Raw genomic sequence first — 20,987 nt, forward strand, 5'->3', positions numbered from 1 at the left:
GGATAGTATAGTATTATATTACTTATGGAGGACGAGTGCACTGACGACACAGAGGTAGGTACAGCCGTGGCCTACCGTACTGCTATATATATATATAATATACTGTATAATAATAATGGACCTAGTGGACACTGTCAGCAGACTGCTAAACTAGTATGAAGAAAAAAAAAGCCACCACAGGTATACAATGTAGATGGATGGATAGTATAGTATTATATTACTTATGGACGACGAGTGCACTGACGACACAGAGGTAGGTACAGCCGTGGCCTACCGTACTACTATATATATATATAATATACTGTATAATAATAACGGACCTGGTGGACACTGTCAGCAGACTGCTAAACTAGTATGAAGAAAAAAAAAGCCACCACAGGAGTGTTTTTCAGGCAGACAAACGTATACTGGACTGGTGGTCACTGTCAGCAAAACTGTGCACTGTACTCCTGCTATAACTGCTCCCCAGTCCCCACAATTAGGCAGTGTGAGCAGTGCACTCAGCACAGATATATCATCCAGCAGTGCAGCACACTGAGCACAGATATGGTGGAGCGTTTTTTTCAGGCAGAGAACCAACGGATTAAACTGGTGGTCACTACTATTATAATCAAAACCCTGCACTGTACTCCCTAACAGCAGCTCCCCGTCCCCAATCCTCCCCACAATTATAACTAAGTCACTCTTTTCTACTATAACGGAGAGGACGCCAGCCACGTCCTCTCCCTATCAATCTCAATGCACGTGTGAAAATGACGGAGATGCGCGGCTGCTTATATAGAATCCGAGTCTCGCGAGAATCCGACAGCGGGATGATGACGTTCGGGCACGCTCGGTTTACCCGAGCCACACGGGAGAATCCGAGCACGGCTCGGACCCGTGTAAAAAGGCTGAAGTTCGGGGGGGTTCGGTTTCCGAGAAACCGAACCCGCTCATCACTAGATATCACCCACTCTATCCGTTACATTAGCCATCTCGGGGCTTCCAGACCGCCAGCCCAGGTGCAGTGTTGCGGAGTCAGGGCCTCTGGGGATCTGGGCGCGGCTGTGGCGGGGAGGCACTTCTGTGACATCACACGCAGAGGGGGCTCGGGGCTCAGAGAGTATGTGGCACAGGGAGGGCTATGAAAGCCCTCCGCTGCGCCGCTTTCATACACATCTATGCCGGTGGGCGCAGCAGGTTTTGTTCCACCTGCACCGTGGCTAGGGAGAGGGGATTGTTGATGCCGGGGGGGGGGGGGCAGGTGGACTGGCTGCAGAACATAGGGGGTCATGCCGGCCTGATTGCTAGCAGGCTACTTTTAGCACTGCTGCGATCAGGTAGTCGCCGCCTACAGGGGAGGGGGGAATCACTGCGCAGGGCTGCAAACGCTTGTGCAGAGAGCTCAGTCTCTGCACAGCTCAGGACTTACTCACCTGCTGCGATCATCCAGGACGGAGCTGACGTCATGGTCCCTCCTTGGAAACGGCTGGGCATGCCTGCATTCGGATGGACACTGCCTGAAAACGGTCAGTTGACGCCTCCGGCCTCTTCCTATCAATCTTCTTGCATTTGCATACGCAGTTCTGACCCGTTCGCACGGCTGCGAAAAAGTGCAGCGTGCGAACGGGTCGGAATGGCCCCCATAGGACGCTGCAGTAAAAGTTTTTTTTCCCCCTATCTACAGCGCAGAGACTTGCTGCAGATACAGTGGCATACACTCCAGCTGCACCTTGTTGGCAGGTACAGTCCCTTTTTTTATGTTCTGTACCGATTTTTGGCTCTCCAAACGTTCATTGAAAGTATAGGACAGTGACTTTCAACCTTTTTTTACTCGCGGCACACCGAACAATATTTTTAAATTGCTAAGGCGCACCATCAGTTCCCCACAGAAAAAAAACAAAAAACACACATTGGAACTCATAGTAAAAAAAAAATCCACACATACAGTGGCAGATCCAGGGGGGGGGGGGCACTAGGGCCCGTGCCCCCCTGTCATTTGTGGCCCCATCCGTCCCGTCCCCCTCTTGTGTCACTGAGACACGCTGCCGCTCAATCCAGCGGCAGCGTGTCTCAGCTGTCAGGAGGAGAGCGCGGCTATCTGGCGGCGTGTTGCAGACTTCAAACCAGCCACCGGTTCCTGAGCCAATCAGAGCTCGCGGACCGGCAGCCATTCAGGAGCCGCCGGTCCGTGAGCTCTGATTGGCTCACGAACTGGCGGCTAGTTTGAAGTCCTACTCGCAGCCAGACATAGCCGCGCTCTCCTCCTGACACCCTCAAAGCCGGCAGAGAAGCAGCAGCAGCGGTAAGCAGCTGCAGAACTGCTGTGGGGGCATTTGTATAGTATACCTGCTGTGGGGGCATTTGTATACCTGGCACTGTGAGGGCAATTGTATACCTGGCACTGTGTGGGCAACTGTTTACCCGGCACTGTGATTGCAATTGTTTACCTGGCACTGTGGGGGCATTTTTGGATCTGGCACTGTAGGGGCATTTTTGGATCTGGCACTGTAGGGGCATTTTTGATCTGGCAATGTGGGGGCATTTGTGGATCTGGCACTGTGGGGGCATTTTTTGATCTGGCACTGTGGGGGCATTTTTGTATCTGGCACTGTGGGTGCATTTGTGGATCTGGCACTGTGGGGGCATTTTTGCTCTGGCACTGTGGGGGCATTTTTGGATCTGGCACTGTGGGGGCATTTGTGGATCTGGCACTGTGGGGGCATTTGTGGATCTGGCACTGTGGGTGCAATTGTGGATCTGGCACTGCACTATTGGGAGCACATGTCTGTGTATCACGTCTCATTTTAATTGGCCACACTCACTAAATGACTGCGGGCATTACTACAGGCAACATTACTACTGGGGGCAATACAGGCATTGCATAAGGGGCACCACTACTATGGGGTCTATATAAGGGGCACTACCAGTACAGTGGACATTGCATAATGAGCGCTACAACTGTGGGCATTGTATAAGAAGCGCCACCTCACATGCACCGAAGCCGCACGCAAATGTACTTGCCCCTTCCATGGTGCCCCCCCTATCATTTTCTTCTGGATTCGCCCCTGCACACATACATTGGCCTATGCAGAAAAAACAATCACATTGGTCTCCACATAAATCCTATTGCTCCCTACATAAATCCTATTGCTCCCCACATGAATTTTTCACATTGTTCCCCCCATAAATCCATAAATTCTTATTCTTCCCACATGAATCCTATTGTTCCCCACAGGAGAAATAAAACAACAAATATTAGCCCCTAGCAGTCAGCTATCCTCCCCCCTGTCCCTCAGTGGCGGGGGTTGTTCATAGTGGAGTGCTGTGAATACTGAGCAGCGAGTGGTCGGGCAGGTGTGGATGTGGCTGGGCAAGGAAAGCTGTGTATGCAGGCGGGAACTGGAAGATGTGTATGCAGGCGGGTGGGCTGGCTGGGTGGTGAGACGCGGTGGCCGTGACCTATGTTATCACACCGCCGCGTCTTCAAAGCATACATCATGGGCGGTGCACGACTAATCCTCTAAGAAGAGCCCAGACCAACAGTTCACTCTGAAGGTGCACGAAGCTGCTCTCGCTCCACGGCACACCTTGCAACTGGTCGCGGCACACTGGTTGAAAAAGCCTGGTATAGGAAAAGGGGCGTGATCACGTCCCTTTACCCGTGGCCATGCCACTTTCTCAAATTTGTATCAATTTTTATTAGAGATGAGCGCCTGAAATTTTTCGGGTTTTGTGTTTTGGTTTTGGGTTCGGTTCCGCGGCCGTGTTTTGGGTTCGAACGCGTTTTGGCAAAACCTCACCGAATTTTTTTTGTCGGATTCGGGTGTGTTTTGGATTCGGGTATTTTTTTCAAAAAACACTAAAAAACAGCTTAAATCATAGAATTTGGGGGTCATTTTGATCCCAAAGTATTATTAACCTCAAAAACCATAATTTACACTCATTTTCAGTCTATTCTGAATACCTCACACCTCACAATATTATTTTTAGTCCTAAAATTTGCACCGAGGTCGCTGTGTGAGTAAGATAAGCGACCCTAGTGGCCGACACAAACACCGGGCCCATCTAGGAGTGGCACTGCAGTGTCACGCAGGATGTCCCTTCCAAAAAACCCTCCCCAAACAGCACATGACGCAAAGAAAAAAAGAGGCGCAATGAGGTAGCTGTGTGAGTAAGATTAGCGACCCTAGTGGCCGACACAAACACCGGGCCCATCTAGGAGTGGCACTGCAGTGTCACGCAGGATGGCCCTTCCAAAAAACCCTCCCCAAACAGCACATGACGCAAAGAAAAAAAGAGGCGCAATGAGGTAGCTGTGTGAGTAAGATTAGCGACCCTAGTGGCCGACACAAACACCGGGCCCATCTAGGAGTGGCACTGCAGTGTCACGCAGGATGTCCCTTCCAAAAAACCCTCCCCAAACAGCACATGACGCAAAGAAAAAAAGAGGCGCAATGAGGTAGCTGTGTGAGTAAGATTAGCGACCCTAGTGGCCGACACAAACACCGGGCCCATCTAGGAGTGGCACTGCAGTGTCACGCAGGATGTCCCTTCCAAAAAACCCTCCCCAAACAGCACATGACGCAAAGAAAAAAAGAGGCGCAATGAGGTAGCTGTGTGAGTAAGATTAGCGACCCTAGTGGCCGACACAAACACCGGGCCCATCTAGGAGTGGCACTGCAGTGTCACGCAGGATGTCCCTTCCAAAAAACCCTCCCCAAACAGCACATGACGCAAAGAAAAAAAGAGGCGCAATGAGGTAGCTGACTGTGTGAGTAAGATTAGCGACCCTAGTGGCCGACACAAACACCGGGCCCATTTAGGAGTGGCACTGCAGTGTCACGCAGGATGTCCCTTCCAAAAAACCCTCCCCAATCAGCACATGATGCAAAGAAAAAGAAAAGAAAAAAGAGGTGCAAGATGGAATTGTCCTTGGGCCCTCCCACCCACCCTTATGTTGTATAAACAAAACAGGACATGCACACTTTAACCAACCCATCATTTCAGTGACAGGGTCTGCCACACGACTGTGACTGATATGACGGGTTGGTTTGGATCCCCCCCAAAAAAGAAGCAATTAATCTCTCCTTGCACAAACTGGCTCTACAGAGGCAAGATGTCCACCTCATCATCACCCTCCGATATATCACCGTGTACATCCCCCTCCTCACAGATTATCAATTCGTCCCCACTGGAATCCACCATCTCAGCTCCCTGTGTACTTTGTGGAGGCAATTGCTGCTGGTCAATGTCTCCGCGGAGGAATTGATTATAATTCATTTTAATGAACATCATCTTCTCCACATTTTCTGGATGTAACCTCGTACTAGAGATGAGCGCCGGAAATTTTTCGGGTTTTGTGTTTTGGTTTTGGGTTCGGTTCCGCGGCCGTGTTTTGGGTTCGACCGCGTTTTGGCAAAACCTCACCGAATTTTTTTTGTCGGATTCGGGTGTGTTTTGGATTCGGGTGTTTTTTTCAAAAAACCCTAAAAAACAGCTTAAATCATAGAATTTGGGGGTAATTTTGATCCCAAAGTATTATTAACCTCAAAAAACATAATTTACACTCATTTTCAGCCTATTCTGAACACATCACACCTCACAATATTATTTTTAGTCCTAAAATTTGCACCGAGGTCGCTGTGTGAGTAAGATAAGCGACCCTAGTGGCCGACACAAACACCGGGCCCATCTAGGAGTGGCACTGCAGTGTCACGCAGGATGTCCCTTCCAAAAAACCCTCCCCAAACAGCACATGACGCAAAGAAAAAAAGAGGCGCAATGAGGTAGCTGTGTGAGTAAGATTAGCGACCCTAGTGGCCGACACAAACACCGGGCCCATCTAGGAGTGGCACTGCAGTGTCACGCAGGATGTCCCTTCCAAAAAACCCTCCCCAACAAGCACATGACGCAAAGAAAAAAAGAGGCGCAATGAGGTAGCTGACTGTGTGAGAAAGATAAGCGACCCTAGTGGCCGACACAAACACCGGGCCCATCTAGGAGTGGCACTGCAGTGTCACGCAGGATGTCCCTTCCAAAAAACCCTCCCCAAACAGCACATGACGCAAAGAAAAAAAGAGGCGCAATGAGGTAGCTGACTGTGTGAGAAAGATAAGCGACCCTAGTGGCCGACACAAACACCGGGCCCATCTAGGAGTGGCACTGCAGTGTCACGCAGGATGTCCCTTCCAAAAAACCCTCCCCAAACAGCACATGACGCAAAGAAAAAAAGAGGCGCAATGAGGTAGCTGTGTGAGAAAGATAAGCGACCCTAGTGGCCGACACAAACACCGGGCCCATCTAGGAGTGGCACTGCAGTGTCACGCAGGATGTCCCTTCCAAAAAACCCTCCCCAAACAGCACATGACGCAAAGAAAAAAAGAGGCGCAATGAGGTAGCTGTGTGAGTAAGATTAGCGACCCTAGTGGCCGACACAAACACCGGGCCCATCTAGGAGTGGCACTGCAGTGTCACGCAGGATGGCCCTTCCAAAAAACCCTCCCCAAACAGCACATGACGCAAAGAAAAAAAGAGGCGCAATGAGGTAGCTGACTGTGTGAGTAAGATTAGCGACCCTAGTGGCCGACACAAACACCGGGCACATCTAGGAGTGGCACTGCAGTGTCACGCAGGATGTCCCTTCCAAAAAACCCTCCCCAAACAGCACATGACGCAAAGAAAAAAAGAGGCGCAATGAGGTAGCTGTGTGAGTAAGATTAGCGACCCTAGTGGCCGACACAAACACCGGGCCCATCTAGGAGTGGCACTGCAGTGTCACGCAGGATGTCCCTTCCAAAAAACCCTCCCCAATCAGCACATGATGCAAAGAAAAAGAAAAGAAAAAAGAGGTGCAAGATGGAATTATCCTTGGGCCCTCCCACCCACCCTTATGTTGTATAAACAAAACAGGACATGCACACTTTAACCAACCCATCATTTCAGTGACAGGGTCTGCCACACGACTGTGACTGATATGACGGGTTGGTTTGGACCCCCCCCAAAAAAGAAGCAATTAATCTCTCCTTGCACAAACTGGCTCTACAGAGGCAAGATGTCCACCTCATCTTCACCCTCCGATATATCACCGTGTACATCCCCCTCCTCACAGATTATCAATTCGTCCCCACTGGAATCCACCATCTCAGCTCCCTGTGTACTTTGTGGAGGCAATTGCTGCTGGTCAATGTCTCCGCGGAGGAATTGATTATAATTCATTTTAATGAACATCATCTTCTCCACATTTTCTGGATGTAACCTCGTACGCCGATTGCTGACAAGGTGAGCGGCGGCACTAAACACTCTTTCGGAGTACACACTTGTGGGAGGGCAACTTAGGTAGAATAAAGCCAGTTTGTGCAAGGGCCTCCAAATTGCCTCTTTTTCCTGCCAGTTTAAGTACGGACTGTGTGACGTGCCTACTTGGATGCGGTCACTCATATAATCCTCCACCATTCTATCAATGTTGAGAGAATCATATGCAGTGACAGTAGACGACATGTCCGTAATCGTTGTCAGGTCCTTCAGTCCGGACCAGATGTCAGCATCAGCAGTCGCTCCAGACTGCCCTGCATCACCGCCAGCGGGTGGGCTCGGAATTCTGAGCCTTTTCCTCGCACCCCCAGTTGCGGGAGAATGTGAAGGAGGAGATGTTGACAGGTCGCGTTCCGCTTGACTTGACAATTTTGTCACCAGCAGGTCTTTCAACCCCAGCAGACCTGTGTCTGCCGGAAAGAGAGATCCAAGGTAGGCTTTAAATCTAGGATCGAGCACGGTGGCCAAAATGTAGTGCTCTGATTTCAACAGATTGACCACCCGTGAATCCTTGTTAAGCGAATTAAGGGCTGCATCCACAAGTCCCACATGCCTAGCGGAATCGCTCCGTGTTAGCTCCTTCTTCAATGCCTCCAGCTTCTTCTGCAAAAGCCTGATGAGGGGAATGACCTGACTCAGGCTGGCAGTGTCTGAACTGACTTCACGTGTGGCAAGTTCAAAGGGCATCAGAACCTTGCACAACGTTGAAATCATTCTCCACTGCACTTGAGACAGGTGCATTCCATCTCCTATATCGTGCTCAATTGTATAGGCTTGAATGGCCTTTTGCTGCTCCTCCAACCTCTGAAGCATATAGAGGGTTGAATTCCACCTCGTTACCACTTCTTGCTTCAGATGATGGCAGGGCAGGTTCAGTAGTTTTTGGTGGTGCTCCAGTCTTCTGTACGTGGTGCCTGTACGCCGAAAGTGTCCCGCAATTTTTCTGGCCACCGACAGCATCTCTTGCACGCCCCTGTCGTTTTTTAAAAAATTCTGCACCACCAAATTCAAGGTATGTGCAAAACATGGGACGTGCTGGAATTTGCCCATATTTAATGCACACACAATATTGCTGGCGTTGTCCGATGCCACAAATCCACAGGAGAGTCCAATTGGGGTAAGCCATTCCGCGATGATCTTCCTCAGTTGCCGTAAGAGGTTTTCAGCTGTGTGCGTATTCTGGAAAGCGGTGATACAAAGCGTAGCCTGCCTAGGAAAGAGTTGGCGTTTGCGAGATGCTGCTACTGGTGCCGCCGCTGCTGTTCTTGCGGCGGGAGTCCATACATCTACCCAGTGGGCTGTCACAGTCATATAGTCCTGACCCTGCCCTGCTCCACTTGTCCACATGTCCGTGGTTAAGTGGACATTGGGTACAACTGCATTTTTTAGGACACTGGTGAGTCTTTTTCTGACGTCCGTGTACATTCTCGGTATCGCCTGCCTAGAGAAGTGGAACCTAGATGGTATTTGGTAACGGGGGCACACTGCCTCAATAAATTGTCTAGTTCCCTGTGAACTAACGGCGGATACCGGACGCACGTCTAACACCAACATAGTTGTCAAGGACTCAGTTATCCGCTTTGCAGTAGGATGACTGCTGTGATATTTCATCTTCCTCGCAAAGGACTGTTGAACAGTCAATTGCTTACTGGAAGTAGTACAAGTGGGCTTACGACTTCCCCTCTGGGATGACCATCGACTCCCAGCGGCAACAACAGCAGCGCCAGCAGCAGTAGGCGTTACACGCAAGGATGCATCGGAGGAATCCCAGGCAGGAGAGGACTCGTCAGACTTGCCAGTGACATGGCCTGCAGGACTATTGGCATTCCTGGGGAAGGAGGAAATTGACACTGAGGGAGTTGGTGGGGTGGTTTGCGTGAGCTTGGTTACAAGAGGAAGGGATTTACTGGTCAGTGGACTGCTTCCGCTGTCACCCAAAGTTTTTGAACTTGTCACTGACTTATTATGAATGCGCTGCAGGTGACGTATAAGGGAGGATGTTCCGAGGTGGTTAACGTCCTTACCCCTACTTATTACAGCTTGACAAAGGGAACACACGGCTTGACACCTGTTGTCCGCATTTCTGGTGAAATACCTCCACACCGAAGAGCTGATTTTTTTGGTATTTTCACCTGGCATGTCAACGGCCATATTCCTCCCACGGACAACAGGTGTCTCCCCGGGTGCCTGACTTAAACAAACCACCTCACCATCAGAATCCTCCTGGTCAATTTCCTCCCCAGCGCCAGCAACACCCATATCCTCCTCATCCTGGTGTACTTCAACACTGACATCTTCAATCTGACTATCAGGAACTGGACTGCGGGTGCTCCTTCCAGCACTTGCAGGGGGCATGCAAATAGTGGAAGGCGCATGCTCTTCACGTCCAGTGTTGGGAAGGTCAGGCATCGCAAACGACACAATTGGACTCTCCTTGTGGATTTGGGATTTCAAAGAACGCACAGTTCTTTGCGGTGCTTTTGCCAGCTTGAGTCTTTTCAGTTTTCTAGCGAGAGGCTGAGTGCTTCCATCCTCATGTGAAGCTGAACCACTAGCCATGAACATAGGCCAGGGCCTCAGCCGTTCCTTGCCACTCCGTGTGGTAAATGGCATATTGGCAAGTTTACGCTTCTCCTCCGACAATTTTATTTTAGGTTTTGGAGTCCTTTTTTTTCTGATATTTGGTGTTTTGGATTTGACATGCTCTGTACTATGACATTGGGCATCGGCCTTGGCAGACGACGTTGCTGGCATTTCATTGTCTCGGCCATGACTAGTGGCAGCAGCTTCAGCACGAGGTGGAAGTGGATCTTGATCTTTCCCTAATTTTGGAACCTCAACTTTTTTGTTCTCCATATTTTATAGGCAGAACTAAAAGGCACCTCAGGTAAACAATGGAGATGGATGGATTGGATACTAGTATACAATTATGGACGGACTGCCACGGTTAGGTGGTATAAAAAAACCACGGTTAGGTGGTATATATTATAATAATAATACAATTATGGATGGACGGACTGCCTGCCGACTGCCGACACAGAGGTAGCCACAGCCGTGAACTACCGCACTGTACACTGGTTGATAAAGAGATAGTAGTATACTCGTAACAACTAGTATGACACTATGACGACGGTATAAAGAATGAAAAAAAAACCACGGTTAGGTGGTATATATTATAATAATAATACAATTATGGATGGACGGACTGCCTGCCGACTGCCGACACAGAGGTAGCCACAGCCGTGAACTACCGCACTGTACACTGGTTGATAAAGAGATAGTAGTATACTCGTAACAACTAGTATGACACTATGACGACGGTATAAAGAATGAAAAAAAAACCACGGTTAGGTGGTATATATTATAATAATAATACAATTATGGATGGACGGACTGCCTGCCGACTGCCGACACAGAGGTAGCCACAGCCGTGAACTACCGCACTGTACACTGGTTGATAAAGAGATAGTAGTATACTCGTAACAACTAGTATGACACTATGACGACGGTATAAAGAATGAAAAAAAAACCACGGTTAGGTGGTATATATTATAATAATAATACAATTATGGATGGACGGACTGCCTGCCGACTGCCGACACAGAGGTAGCCACAGCCGTGAACTACCGCACTGTACACTGGTTGATAAAGAGATAGTAGTATACTCGTAACAACTAGTATGACACTATGACGACGGTATAAAGAAAGAAAAAAAAATACCACAGTTAGGTGGTATATATTATAATAATAATACAATTATGGATGGACGGACTGCCTGCCGACTGCCGACACAGAGGTAGCCACAGCCGTGAACTACCGCACTGTACACTGGTTGATAAAGAGATAGTAGTATACTCGTAACAACTAGTATGACACTATGACGACGGTATAAAGAATGAAAAAAAAACCACGGTTAGGTGGTATATATTATAATAATAATACAATTATGGATGGACGGACTGCCTGCCGACTGCCGACACAGAGGTAGCCACAGCCGTGAACTACCGCACTGTACACTGGTTGATAAAGAGATAGTAGTATACTCGTAACAACTAGTATGACACTATGACGACGGTATAAAGAATGAAAAAAAAACCACGGTTAGGTGGTATATATTATAATAATAATACAATTATGGATGGACGGACTGCCTGCCGACTGCCGACACAGAGGTAGCCACAGCCGTGAACTACCGCACTGTACACTGGTTGATAAAGAGATAGTAGTATACTCGTAACAACTAGTATGACACTATGACGACGGTATAAAGAATGAAAAAAAAACCACGGTTAGGTGGTATATATTATAATAATAATACAATTATGGATGGACGGACTGCCTGCCGACTGCCGACACAGAGGTAGCCACAGCCGTGAACTACCGCACTGTACACTGGTTGATAAAGAGATAGTAGTATACTCGTAACAACTAGTATGACACTATGACGGTATAAAGAATGAAAAAAAAACCACGGTTAAGTGGTATATATTATAATAATAATACAATTATGGATGGACGGACTGCCTGCCGACTGCCGACACAGAGGTAGCCACAGCCGTGAACTACCGCACTGTACACTGGTTGATAAAGAGATAGTAGTATACTCGTAACAACTAGTATGACACTATGACGACGGTATAAAGAAAGAAAAAAAAATACCACGGTTAGGTGGTATATATTGTAATACAATTATGGATGGACGGACTGCCTGCCGAGTTCCGACTGCCGACACAGAGGTAGCCACAGCCGTGAACTACCGCACTGTACTGTGTCTGCTGCTAATATAGACTGGTTGATAAAGAGATAGTATACAATACATACAACAATATACTACTATACTGGTGGTCAGGCACTGGTCACCACTAGTCACACTGGCAGTGGCACTCCTGCAGCAAAAGTGTGCACTGTTTAATTTTAAATTAATATAATATTATGTACTCCTGGGGGCTCCTGCTATAACAACCTGCAGTGCTCCCCAGTCTCCCCCACAATTATTATAAGCTTTGCCTTTTATACATTGATGTGCAGCACACTGGGCTGAGCTGAGTGCACACAGACTGAGTCACACTGTGTGACTGGCTGCTGCTGTGTATCGTTTTTTTTCAGGCAGAGAACGGATATAGCAGAGAACGGATATATTATATTAAAATAAATAAAAGTTAACTAACAACAACTGCACTGGTCACTGTGGTAAACTCTGTCTGACTCTGCACAATCTCTCTCTCTCTTCTAATCTAATTTCTAATGGAGAGGACGCCAGCCACGTCCTCTCCCTATCAATCTCAATGCACGTGTGAAAATGGCGGCGACGCGCGGCTCCTTATATAGAATCCGAGTCTCGCGAGAATCCGACAGCGTCATGATGACGTTCGGGCGCGCTCGGGTTAACCGAGCAAGGCGGGAGGATCCGAGTCTGCTCGGACCCGTGAAAAAAACATGAAGTTCGTGCGGGTTCGGTTTCAGAGAAACCGAACCCGCTCATCTCTACCTCGTACGCCGATTGCTGACAAGGTGAGCGGCGGCACTAAACACTCTTTCGGAGTACACACTTGTGGGAGGGCAACTTAGGTAGAATAAAGCCAGTTTGTGCAAGAGCCTCCAAATTGCCTCTTTTTCCTGCCAGTATAAGTACGGACTGTGTGACGTGCCTACTTGGATGCGGTCACTCATATAATCCTCCACCATTCTATCAATGTTGAGAGAATCATATGCAGTGACAGTAGACGACATGTCCGTAATCGTTGTCAGGTCCTTCAGTCCGGACCAGATGTCAGCATCAGCAGTCGCTCCAGACTGCCCTGCATCACCGCCAGCGGGTGGGCTCGGAATTCTGAGCCTTTTCCTCGCACCCCCAGTTGCGGGAGAATGTGAAGGAGGAGATGTTGACAGGTCGCGTTCCGCTTGACTTGACAATTTTGTCACCAGCAGGTCTTTCAACCCCAGCAGACTTGTGTCTGCCGGAAAGAGAGATCCAAGGTAGGCTTTAAATCTAGGATCGAGCACGGTGGCCAAAATGTAGTGCTCTGATTTCAACAGATTGACCACCCGTGAATCCTTGTTAAGCGAATTAAGGGCTCCATCCACAAGTCCCACATGCCTAGCGGAATCGCTCCGTGTTAGCTCCTCCTTCAATGTCTCCAGCTTCTTCTGCAAAAGCCTGATGAGGGGAATGACCTGACTCAGGCTGGCAGTGTCTGAACTGACTTCAGGTGTGGCAAGTTCAAAGGGCATCAGAACCTTGCACAACGTTGAAATCATTCTCCACTGCGCTTGAGACAGGTGCATTCCACCTACTATATCGTGCTCAATTGTATAGGCTTGAATGGCCTTTTGCTGCTCCTCCAACCTCTGAAGCATATAGAGGGTTGAATTCCACCTCGTTACCACTTCTTGCTTCAGATGATGGCAGGGCAGGTTCAGTAGTTTTTGGTGGTGCTCCAGTCTTCTGTACGTGGTGCCTGTACGCCGAAAGTGTCCCGCAATTCTTCTGGCCACCGACAGCATCTCTTGCACGCCCCTGTCGTTTTTTAAAAAATTCTGCACCACCAAATTCAAGGTATGTGCAAAACATGGGACGTGCTGGAATTTGCCCATATTTAATGCACACACAATATTGCTGGCGTTGTCCGATGCCACAAATCCACAGGAGAGTCCAATTGGGGTAAGCCATTCCGCGATGATCTTCCTCAGTTGCCGTAAGAGGTTTTCAGCTGTGTGCGTATTCTGGAAAGCGGTGATACAAAGCGTAGCCTGCCTAGGAAAGAGTTGGCGTTTGCGAGATGCTGCTACTGGTGCCGCCGCTGCTGTTCTTGCGGCGGGAGTCCATACATCTACCCAGTGGGCTGTCACAGTCATATAGTCCTGACCCTGCCTTGCTCCACTTGTCCACATGTCCGTGGTTAAGTGGACATTGGGTACAACTGCATTTTTTAGGACACTGGTGAGTCTTTTTCTGACGTCCGTGTACATTCTCGGTATCGCCTGCCTAGAGAAGTGGAACCTAGATGGTATTTGGTAACGGGGGCACACTGCCTCAATAAATTGTCTAGTTCCCTGTGAACTAACGGCGGATACCGGACGCACGTCTAACACCAACATAGTTGTCAAGGCCTCAGTTATCCGCTTTGCAGCAGGATGACTGCTGTGATATTTCATCTTCCTCGCAAAGGACTGTTGAACAGTCAATTGCTTACTGGAAGTAGTACAAGTGGGCTTACGACTTCCCCTCTGGGATGACCATCGACTCCCAGCAGCAACAACAGCAGCGCCAGCAGCAGTAGGCGTTACACGCAAGGATGCATCGGAGGAATCCCAGGCAGGAGAGGACTCGTCAGAATTGCCAGTGACATGGCCTGCAGGACTATTGGCATTCCTGGGGAAGGAGGAAATTGACACTGAGGGAGTTGGTGGGGTGGTTTGCGTGAGCTTGGTTACAAGAGGAAGGGATTTACTGGTCAGTGGACTGCTTCCGCTGTCACCCAAAGTTTTTGAACTTGTCACTGACTTATTATGAATGCGCTTCAGGTGACGTATAAGGGAGGATGTTCCGAGGTGGTTAACGTCCTTACCCCTACTTATTACAGCTTGACAAAGGGAACACACGGCTTGACACCTGTTGTCCGCATTTCTGGTGAAATACCTCCACACCGAAGAGCTGATTTTTTTGGTATTTTCACCTGGCATGTCAACGGCCATATTCCTCCCACGGACAACAGGTGTCTCCCCGGGTGCCTGACTTAAACAAACCACCTCACCATCAGAATCCTCCTGGTCAATTTCCTCCCCAGCGCCAGCAACACCCATATCCTCCTCATCCTGGTGTACTTCAACACTGACATCTTCAATCTGACTATCAGGAACTGGACTGCGGGTGCTCCTTCCAGCACTTGCAGGGGGCGTGCAAATGGTGGAAGGCGCATGCTCTTCACGTCCAGTGTTGGGAAGGTCAGGCATCGCAACCGACACAATTGGACTCTCCTTGTGGATTTGGGATTTCGAAGAATGCACAGTTCTTTGCTGTGCTGCTTTTGCCAGCTTGAGTCTTTTCATTTTTCTAGCGAGAGGCTGAGTGCTTCCATCCTCATGTGAAGCTGATCCACTAGCCATGAACATAGGCCAGGGCCTCAGCCGTTCCTTGCCACTCCGTGTCGTAAATGGCATATTGGCAAGTTTACGCTTCTCCTCCGACAATTTTATTTTAGGTTTTGGAGTCCTTTTTTTTCTGATATTTGGTGTTTTGGATTTGACATGCTCTGTACTATGACATTGGGCATCGGCCTTGGCAGACGACGTTGCTGGCATTTCATCGTCTCGGCCATGACTAGTGGCAGCAGCTTCAGCACGAGGTGGAAGTGGATCTTGATCTTTCCCTAATTTTGGAACCTCAACATTTTTGTTCTCCATATTTTAATAGGCACAACTAAAAGGCACCTCAGGTAAACAATGGAGATGGATACTAGTATACAATTATGGACTGCCTGCCGAGTGCAGACACAGAGGTAGCCACAGCCGTGAACTACCGTACTGTACTGTGTCTGCTGCTAATATAGACTGGTTGATAAAGAGATGTCTATGTAACTATGTATGTATAAAGAAGAAAGAAAAAAAAACCACGGTTAGGTGGTATACAATTATGGACGGACTGCCTGCCGAGTGCAGACACAGAGGTAGCCACAGCCGTGAACTACCGTACTGTACTGTGTCTGCTGCTAATATAGACTGGTTGATAAAGAGATGTCTATGTAACTATGTATGTATAAAGAAGAAAGAAAAAAAAACCACGGTTAGGTGGTATACAATTATGGATGGACTGCCTGCCGAGTGCAGACACAGAGGTAGCCACAGCCGTGAACTACCGTACTGTACTGTGTCTGCTGCTAATATAGACTGGTTGATAAAGAGATGTCTATGTAACTATGTATGTATAAAGAAGAAAGAAAAAAAAACCACGGTTAGGTGGTATACAATTATGGACGGACTGCCTGCCGAGTGCAGACACAGAGGTAGCCACAGCCGTGAACTACCGTACTGTACTGTGTCTGCTGCTAATATAGACTGGTTGATAAAGAGATGTCTATGTAACTATGTATGTATAAAGAAGAAAGAAAAAAAAACCACGGTTAGGTGGTATACAATTATGGACGGACTGCCTTCCGAGTGCAGACACAGAGGTAGCCACAGCCGTGAACTACCGTACTGTGTCTGCTGCGACTGGATGATAAATGATATAAAAAATATATATATATCACTACTGCAGCCGGACAGGTATATATTATATATTATATAATGACGGACCTGCTGGATACTGTCTGTCAGCAGAATGAGTTTTATTTTTATAGAATAAAAAAAACAACAACACACAAGTGAAGTCACACGACGAGTGTTTAACTTTTTCAGGCAATCACAATATAAGTATACTACTAACTATACTGGTGGTCAGTGTGGTCAGGTCACTGGTCAGTCACACTGGCAGTGGCACTCCTGCAGCAAAAGTGTGCACTGTTTAATTTTAATATAATATTATGTACTCCTGGCTCCTGCTATAACCTATAACTGGCACTGCAGTGCTCCCCAGTCTCCCCCACAATTATAAGCTGTGTGAGCTGAGCAGTCAGACAGATATATAATATATATAGATGATGCAGCACACTGGGCTGAGCCTGAGCAGTGCACACAGATATGGTATGTGACTGAGTCACTGTGTGTATCGCTTTTTTCAGGCAGAGAACGGATATATTAAATAAACTGCACTGTCTGGTGGTCACTCACTATATAATATTATGTACTCCTGGCTCCTGCTATAACCTATAACTGGCACTGCAGTGCTCCCCAGTCTCCCCCACAATTATAAGCTGTGTGAGCTGAGCAGTCAGACAGATATATAATATATATAGATGATGCAGCACACTGGGCTGAGCCTGAGCAGTGCACACAGATATGGTATGTGACTGAGTCACTGTGTGTATCGCTTTTTTCAGGCAGAGAACGGATATATTAAATAAACTGCACTGTCTGGTGGTCACTCACTATATAATATTATGTACTCCTGGCTCCTGCTATAACCTATAACTGGCACTGCAGTGCTCCCCAGTCTCCCCCACAATTATAAGCTGTGTGAGCTGAGCAGTCAGACAGATATATAATATATATAGATGATGCAGCACACTGGGCTGAGCCTGAGCAGTGCACACAGATATGGTATGTGACTGAGTCACTGTGTGTATCATAATCTAAATGGAGAGGACGCCAGCCACGTCCTCTCCCTATCAATCTCAATGCACGTGTGAAAATGGCGGCGACGCGCGGCTCCTTATATAGAATCCGAGTCTCGCGATAGAATCCGAGCCTCGCGAGAATCCGACAGCGTCATGATGACGTTCGGGCGCGCTCGGGTTAACCGAGCAAGGCGGGAAGATCCGAGTCGCTCGGACCCGTGAAAAAAAACATGAAGTTCGGGCGGGTTCGGATTCAGAGAAACCGAACCCGCTCATCTCTAATTTTTATGTGTAAACTGTTGGAGGCTGTGTTGCTGCAGATGCAGGGGGCCTATTTTGGGGTGTGGACCTGGAGCTGCAGCTCCATCAGCCCCATTGTTAATCCTGCTCTCGGAACACACAGAAGCCATAGGGCAGAGCCTCCCATTGGATGTAACCTGTGTGGGAGGGCTTTTCTCACCCAATCAGCTGTGGACTGGGTGTGATAGACCTGCTGCTAACCCAATGAGAGCTCCTGGCCACGCCCAGCATTATACACACAGGCAAAGTCACAGATCTGGGTTATTATTTAGGATATATATATATATATATATATATATATATATATATATAAAATATTGAGGGATAGACTGAATACTGTACTACATGTTTTAAATATATAAAAATGATTTAAATTGATAGTAATGTTATATGTTATAACTATAGGCCATTATGGAGGTTAAGGGGTCCCATTGAAGAAGTTAATTTGTCAGTTCACTAAGTAGCAGAATTTACAATCCTTTTTCATCGCATGCTGGGGGCCACCCATTGCAGAGCAAGGACACCCAGCATGCTCCCCCTGAGATCACGCTGAAATTGCGGTCATAACGCAATTTCAGCGTGATCGTTAAAAATAGGGTAGCCTCCTGTCGGCACAGCCTGCTGCGACCGCCGGAGGCCTACCGCCATCTTTGTGCTCTCTGTGGCTGCGTGATGCCCCGATCATGCTCACACCATGCACCCGTTTGACTTCCACCGCCACCGTTTTCATGCCGCCACCGCAATTCTCTGTCTCCACCTAGGAAACGGAGCATTGCCGCCTGCCCTACAAACACGTCTGCCTGATTGACAAGCAGAGGCCTTCGCATTTACTGTGGGGCGCCTGCAGAAAATCCGGGCGCACGTGCAGGACGGGCCCTGCGCATGCGCCCGCGTTATCTAAGTCATTTTTGCTGTTGGATCGCTAGTTGTTATCCAACCTGAGTGAAGAGAAGTGAAAGACTTTAGCTAGAGAGGGAAAGATGATCATTTACCAGCTGCAGTATTTGTACAGGTTACGGAATGAACACATTTTAAAGGCCATATCCCTGATTAAAGCCGTCTGATCGAGCTTGCTGAAGGCTAAATAAGAACTTAATGCTGCATCAAGATAGTGTTTCGTCAAAGGGTAACAGTTCATTGACTGAATTGTGGTTAAACTGGCCACCTGAGATACATATGTGTCCACATACATCTTTGCTATATCCCGCCATGTATGGTTAGGTTTTGCATGCCATAGACTCAGAGATTTAGCCATTCTATAATATGTTACTTTATACATATTCTATTATGAAAAACAAACATTTTCAAATCCATCCACTCGCTACTCGTGAAAAACAGCTTAGCCGTGTTTTGCGTGTTGTGCCAAATTTAGCAAAATAGCAAAGATGTATACTGTATCCAATTTATGTAAACCTCAGCACTGCAGAAGAGGACTGACCGCAATGTTTTTTTAGCAGCAAAGATTGAGTTCACTGTAACAAGAACTGTGATGGGATCTCATCTGCGGCAGCTCCTACTTTTGTGGAGGAGGGGAGCTGCCTCTGGCCATGCTGACTGGTCTGGAGGAGTACGGCCCCAGTTGCTGGGCACAAGTAGCCGCTTGACTGCGTATGTGCAAACCACCGACTTCTATGAACCGCAACCCACAGAAGCCAAAATGGACTGACAATCAGGTAGGTAGTGGCTTCCTACAGGAAACCATTTCTCTGCTAATAGCAGCTGGTCTGGCGGTCCCAGGGGGAGGACACATCTCCCAATGGGACTGCCTGTACTGTGGTTGACTGACAGAAAGGACTTTCTATAGGATGTACAGTAACTGCCAGAGACAGGGTACCCAGGGCAGTAATGAACTGCAACAGGCTCACTGCAGTGGCAAATTTTACTGGGGTAGGGAGGCGGGTGTAGTACGGGTGACCGGTGGTCTCCTGACCGCCGGTCACCTTACCGACGCCGGGAACCCGGCAGCATACCGACGCTGGGATCCCGGCGGGGAGGGGTGAGTGCAGCAAACCCCTTACGGTCGCCACGGGTTCTATTCCCACTCTATGGGTGTTGTGGACACCCACGAGTGGAAATAGTCCCTGTTGGTCAGCATGCCGACCATCGGGATAGTGAGCCGTCGGGCTCACGGAGGAGGTCATGTGACTGTCGGTCAGCCGACCGGCGGTCACACGACTACCACCCAGGGAGGCTGCAGCCCATAGGTAAAATCAGCCACTGAATCTAATATAATGAAAGGAAATACCTGAAAAATCTGGTTCTGGTATTCACAGAATTTATTAATATTTCCAATTAATTAATCCAAATACAGAACATTAGCCATAGATATTAATATTTCTGGACCCAGACACATAAAGTACAGGATAATATAGTTTGAAGTTCAATAAGTGTATTCAGAGATACCATATAAACTTATATTGGAATAGCTACAAATTTCTTCCATCCTATCTATTGGCCCCAAAGCTTCACATAAAACTGCAGTTGATTGAGTATATATTTAGACTACCCAGGTATTCAGGTACTAAGACTGTGATATAAGTTTTATATCTGAAAAGCATTTTTTGAATTGCATGCACTATTTACTGTAATAGGTATAGTAGAGTAAGATTGTATGTGATTTATATTTCTCTGTTTAGCCTATCAGACAACTAAAATACAAGTCTAACTGTTGTGTTGATAACATCTATATTAAAATACCTATGGTTACTGTTATTGTGGAGTTTTTGCCTGGAAACTGATCTGAAGAATCTGGAAAAGAAGACAGGTATAACTGTAAATTATATACTGTAAGTGTATTAAATTGATTTCAAATTTATAAACACATTGAGGTACACAAGCAAACAGTAGGCTTTCCCAAGCAAGCCTAGAATAGAAATACAGCTAAGGTGGTGGCACATGTAGTAACCTTCTAATAAGAAACCCCTAGTTCAGAGGTTCCCAAACTTTTTTGAATCACGGCACCCTAGAGTATTAGATTTTTTTTTCACGGCACCCCTAGGCCAAAAGTTTCTCATTGAGAAATTTAGAAAGAAATATTGACTGAAGTAAATTTTGTTTATGTGTCATTCATAGGTTCAGTTATATGGTAAGGGACAAGATTTGCTTCTGTTTGTCCACATATATTATTACTGACAGCCACCAGCACTTGTTTTTACCTATTACATTGACAATTAATAGTTG

The 20,987-nt window shown here is 47.6% G+C and overlaps 1 protein-coding gene across 3 annotated transcripts in view; it reads right to left on the reverse strand.

Annotated features, from left to right (window-relative positions):
• Window positions 1-20,987, reverse strand: part of LOC134934755 (uncharacterized) — a 138,193-nt gene that overhangs the window by 104,975 nt on the left and 12,231 nt on the right. For 2 of the 3 annotated variants that reach the window (XM_063930121.1, XM_063930120.1), the window contains exon 2: window positions 20,505-20,555. The exons of the other annotated variant lie outside the window; for it this stretch is intronic. In XM_063930121.1, the coding sequence (XP_063786191.1) occupies window positions 20,505-20,555 (51 nt within the window). The remainder of the gene's footprint in view (window positions 1-20,504; window positions 20,556-20,987) is intronic. 3 annotated transcript variants of the gene reach the window in all.

Source organism: Pseudophryne corroboree, chromosome 6 (assembly GCF_028390025.1).
Source record: "Pseudophryne corroboree isolate aPseCor3 chromosome 6, aPseCor3.hap2, whole genome shotgun sequence".
Classification (NCBI taxonomy): Eukaryota; Metazoa; Chordata; class Amphibia; order Anura; family Myobatrachidae; genus Pseudophryne; species Pseudophryne corroboree.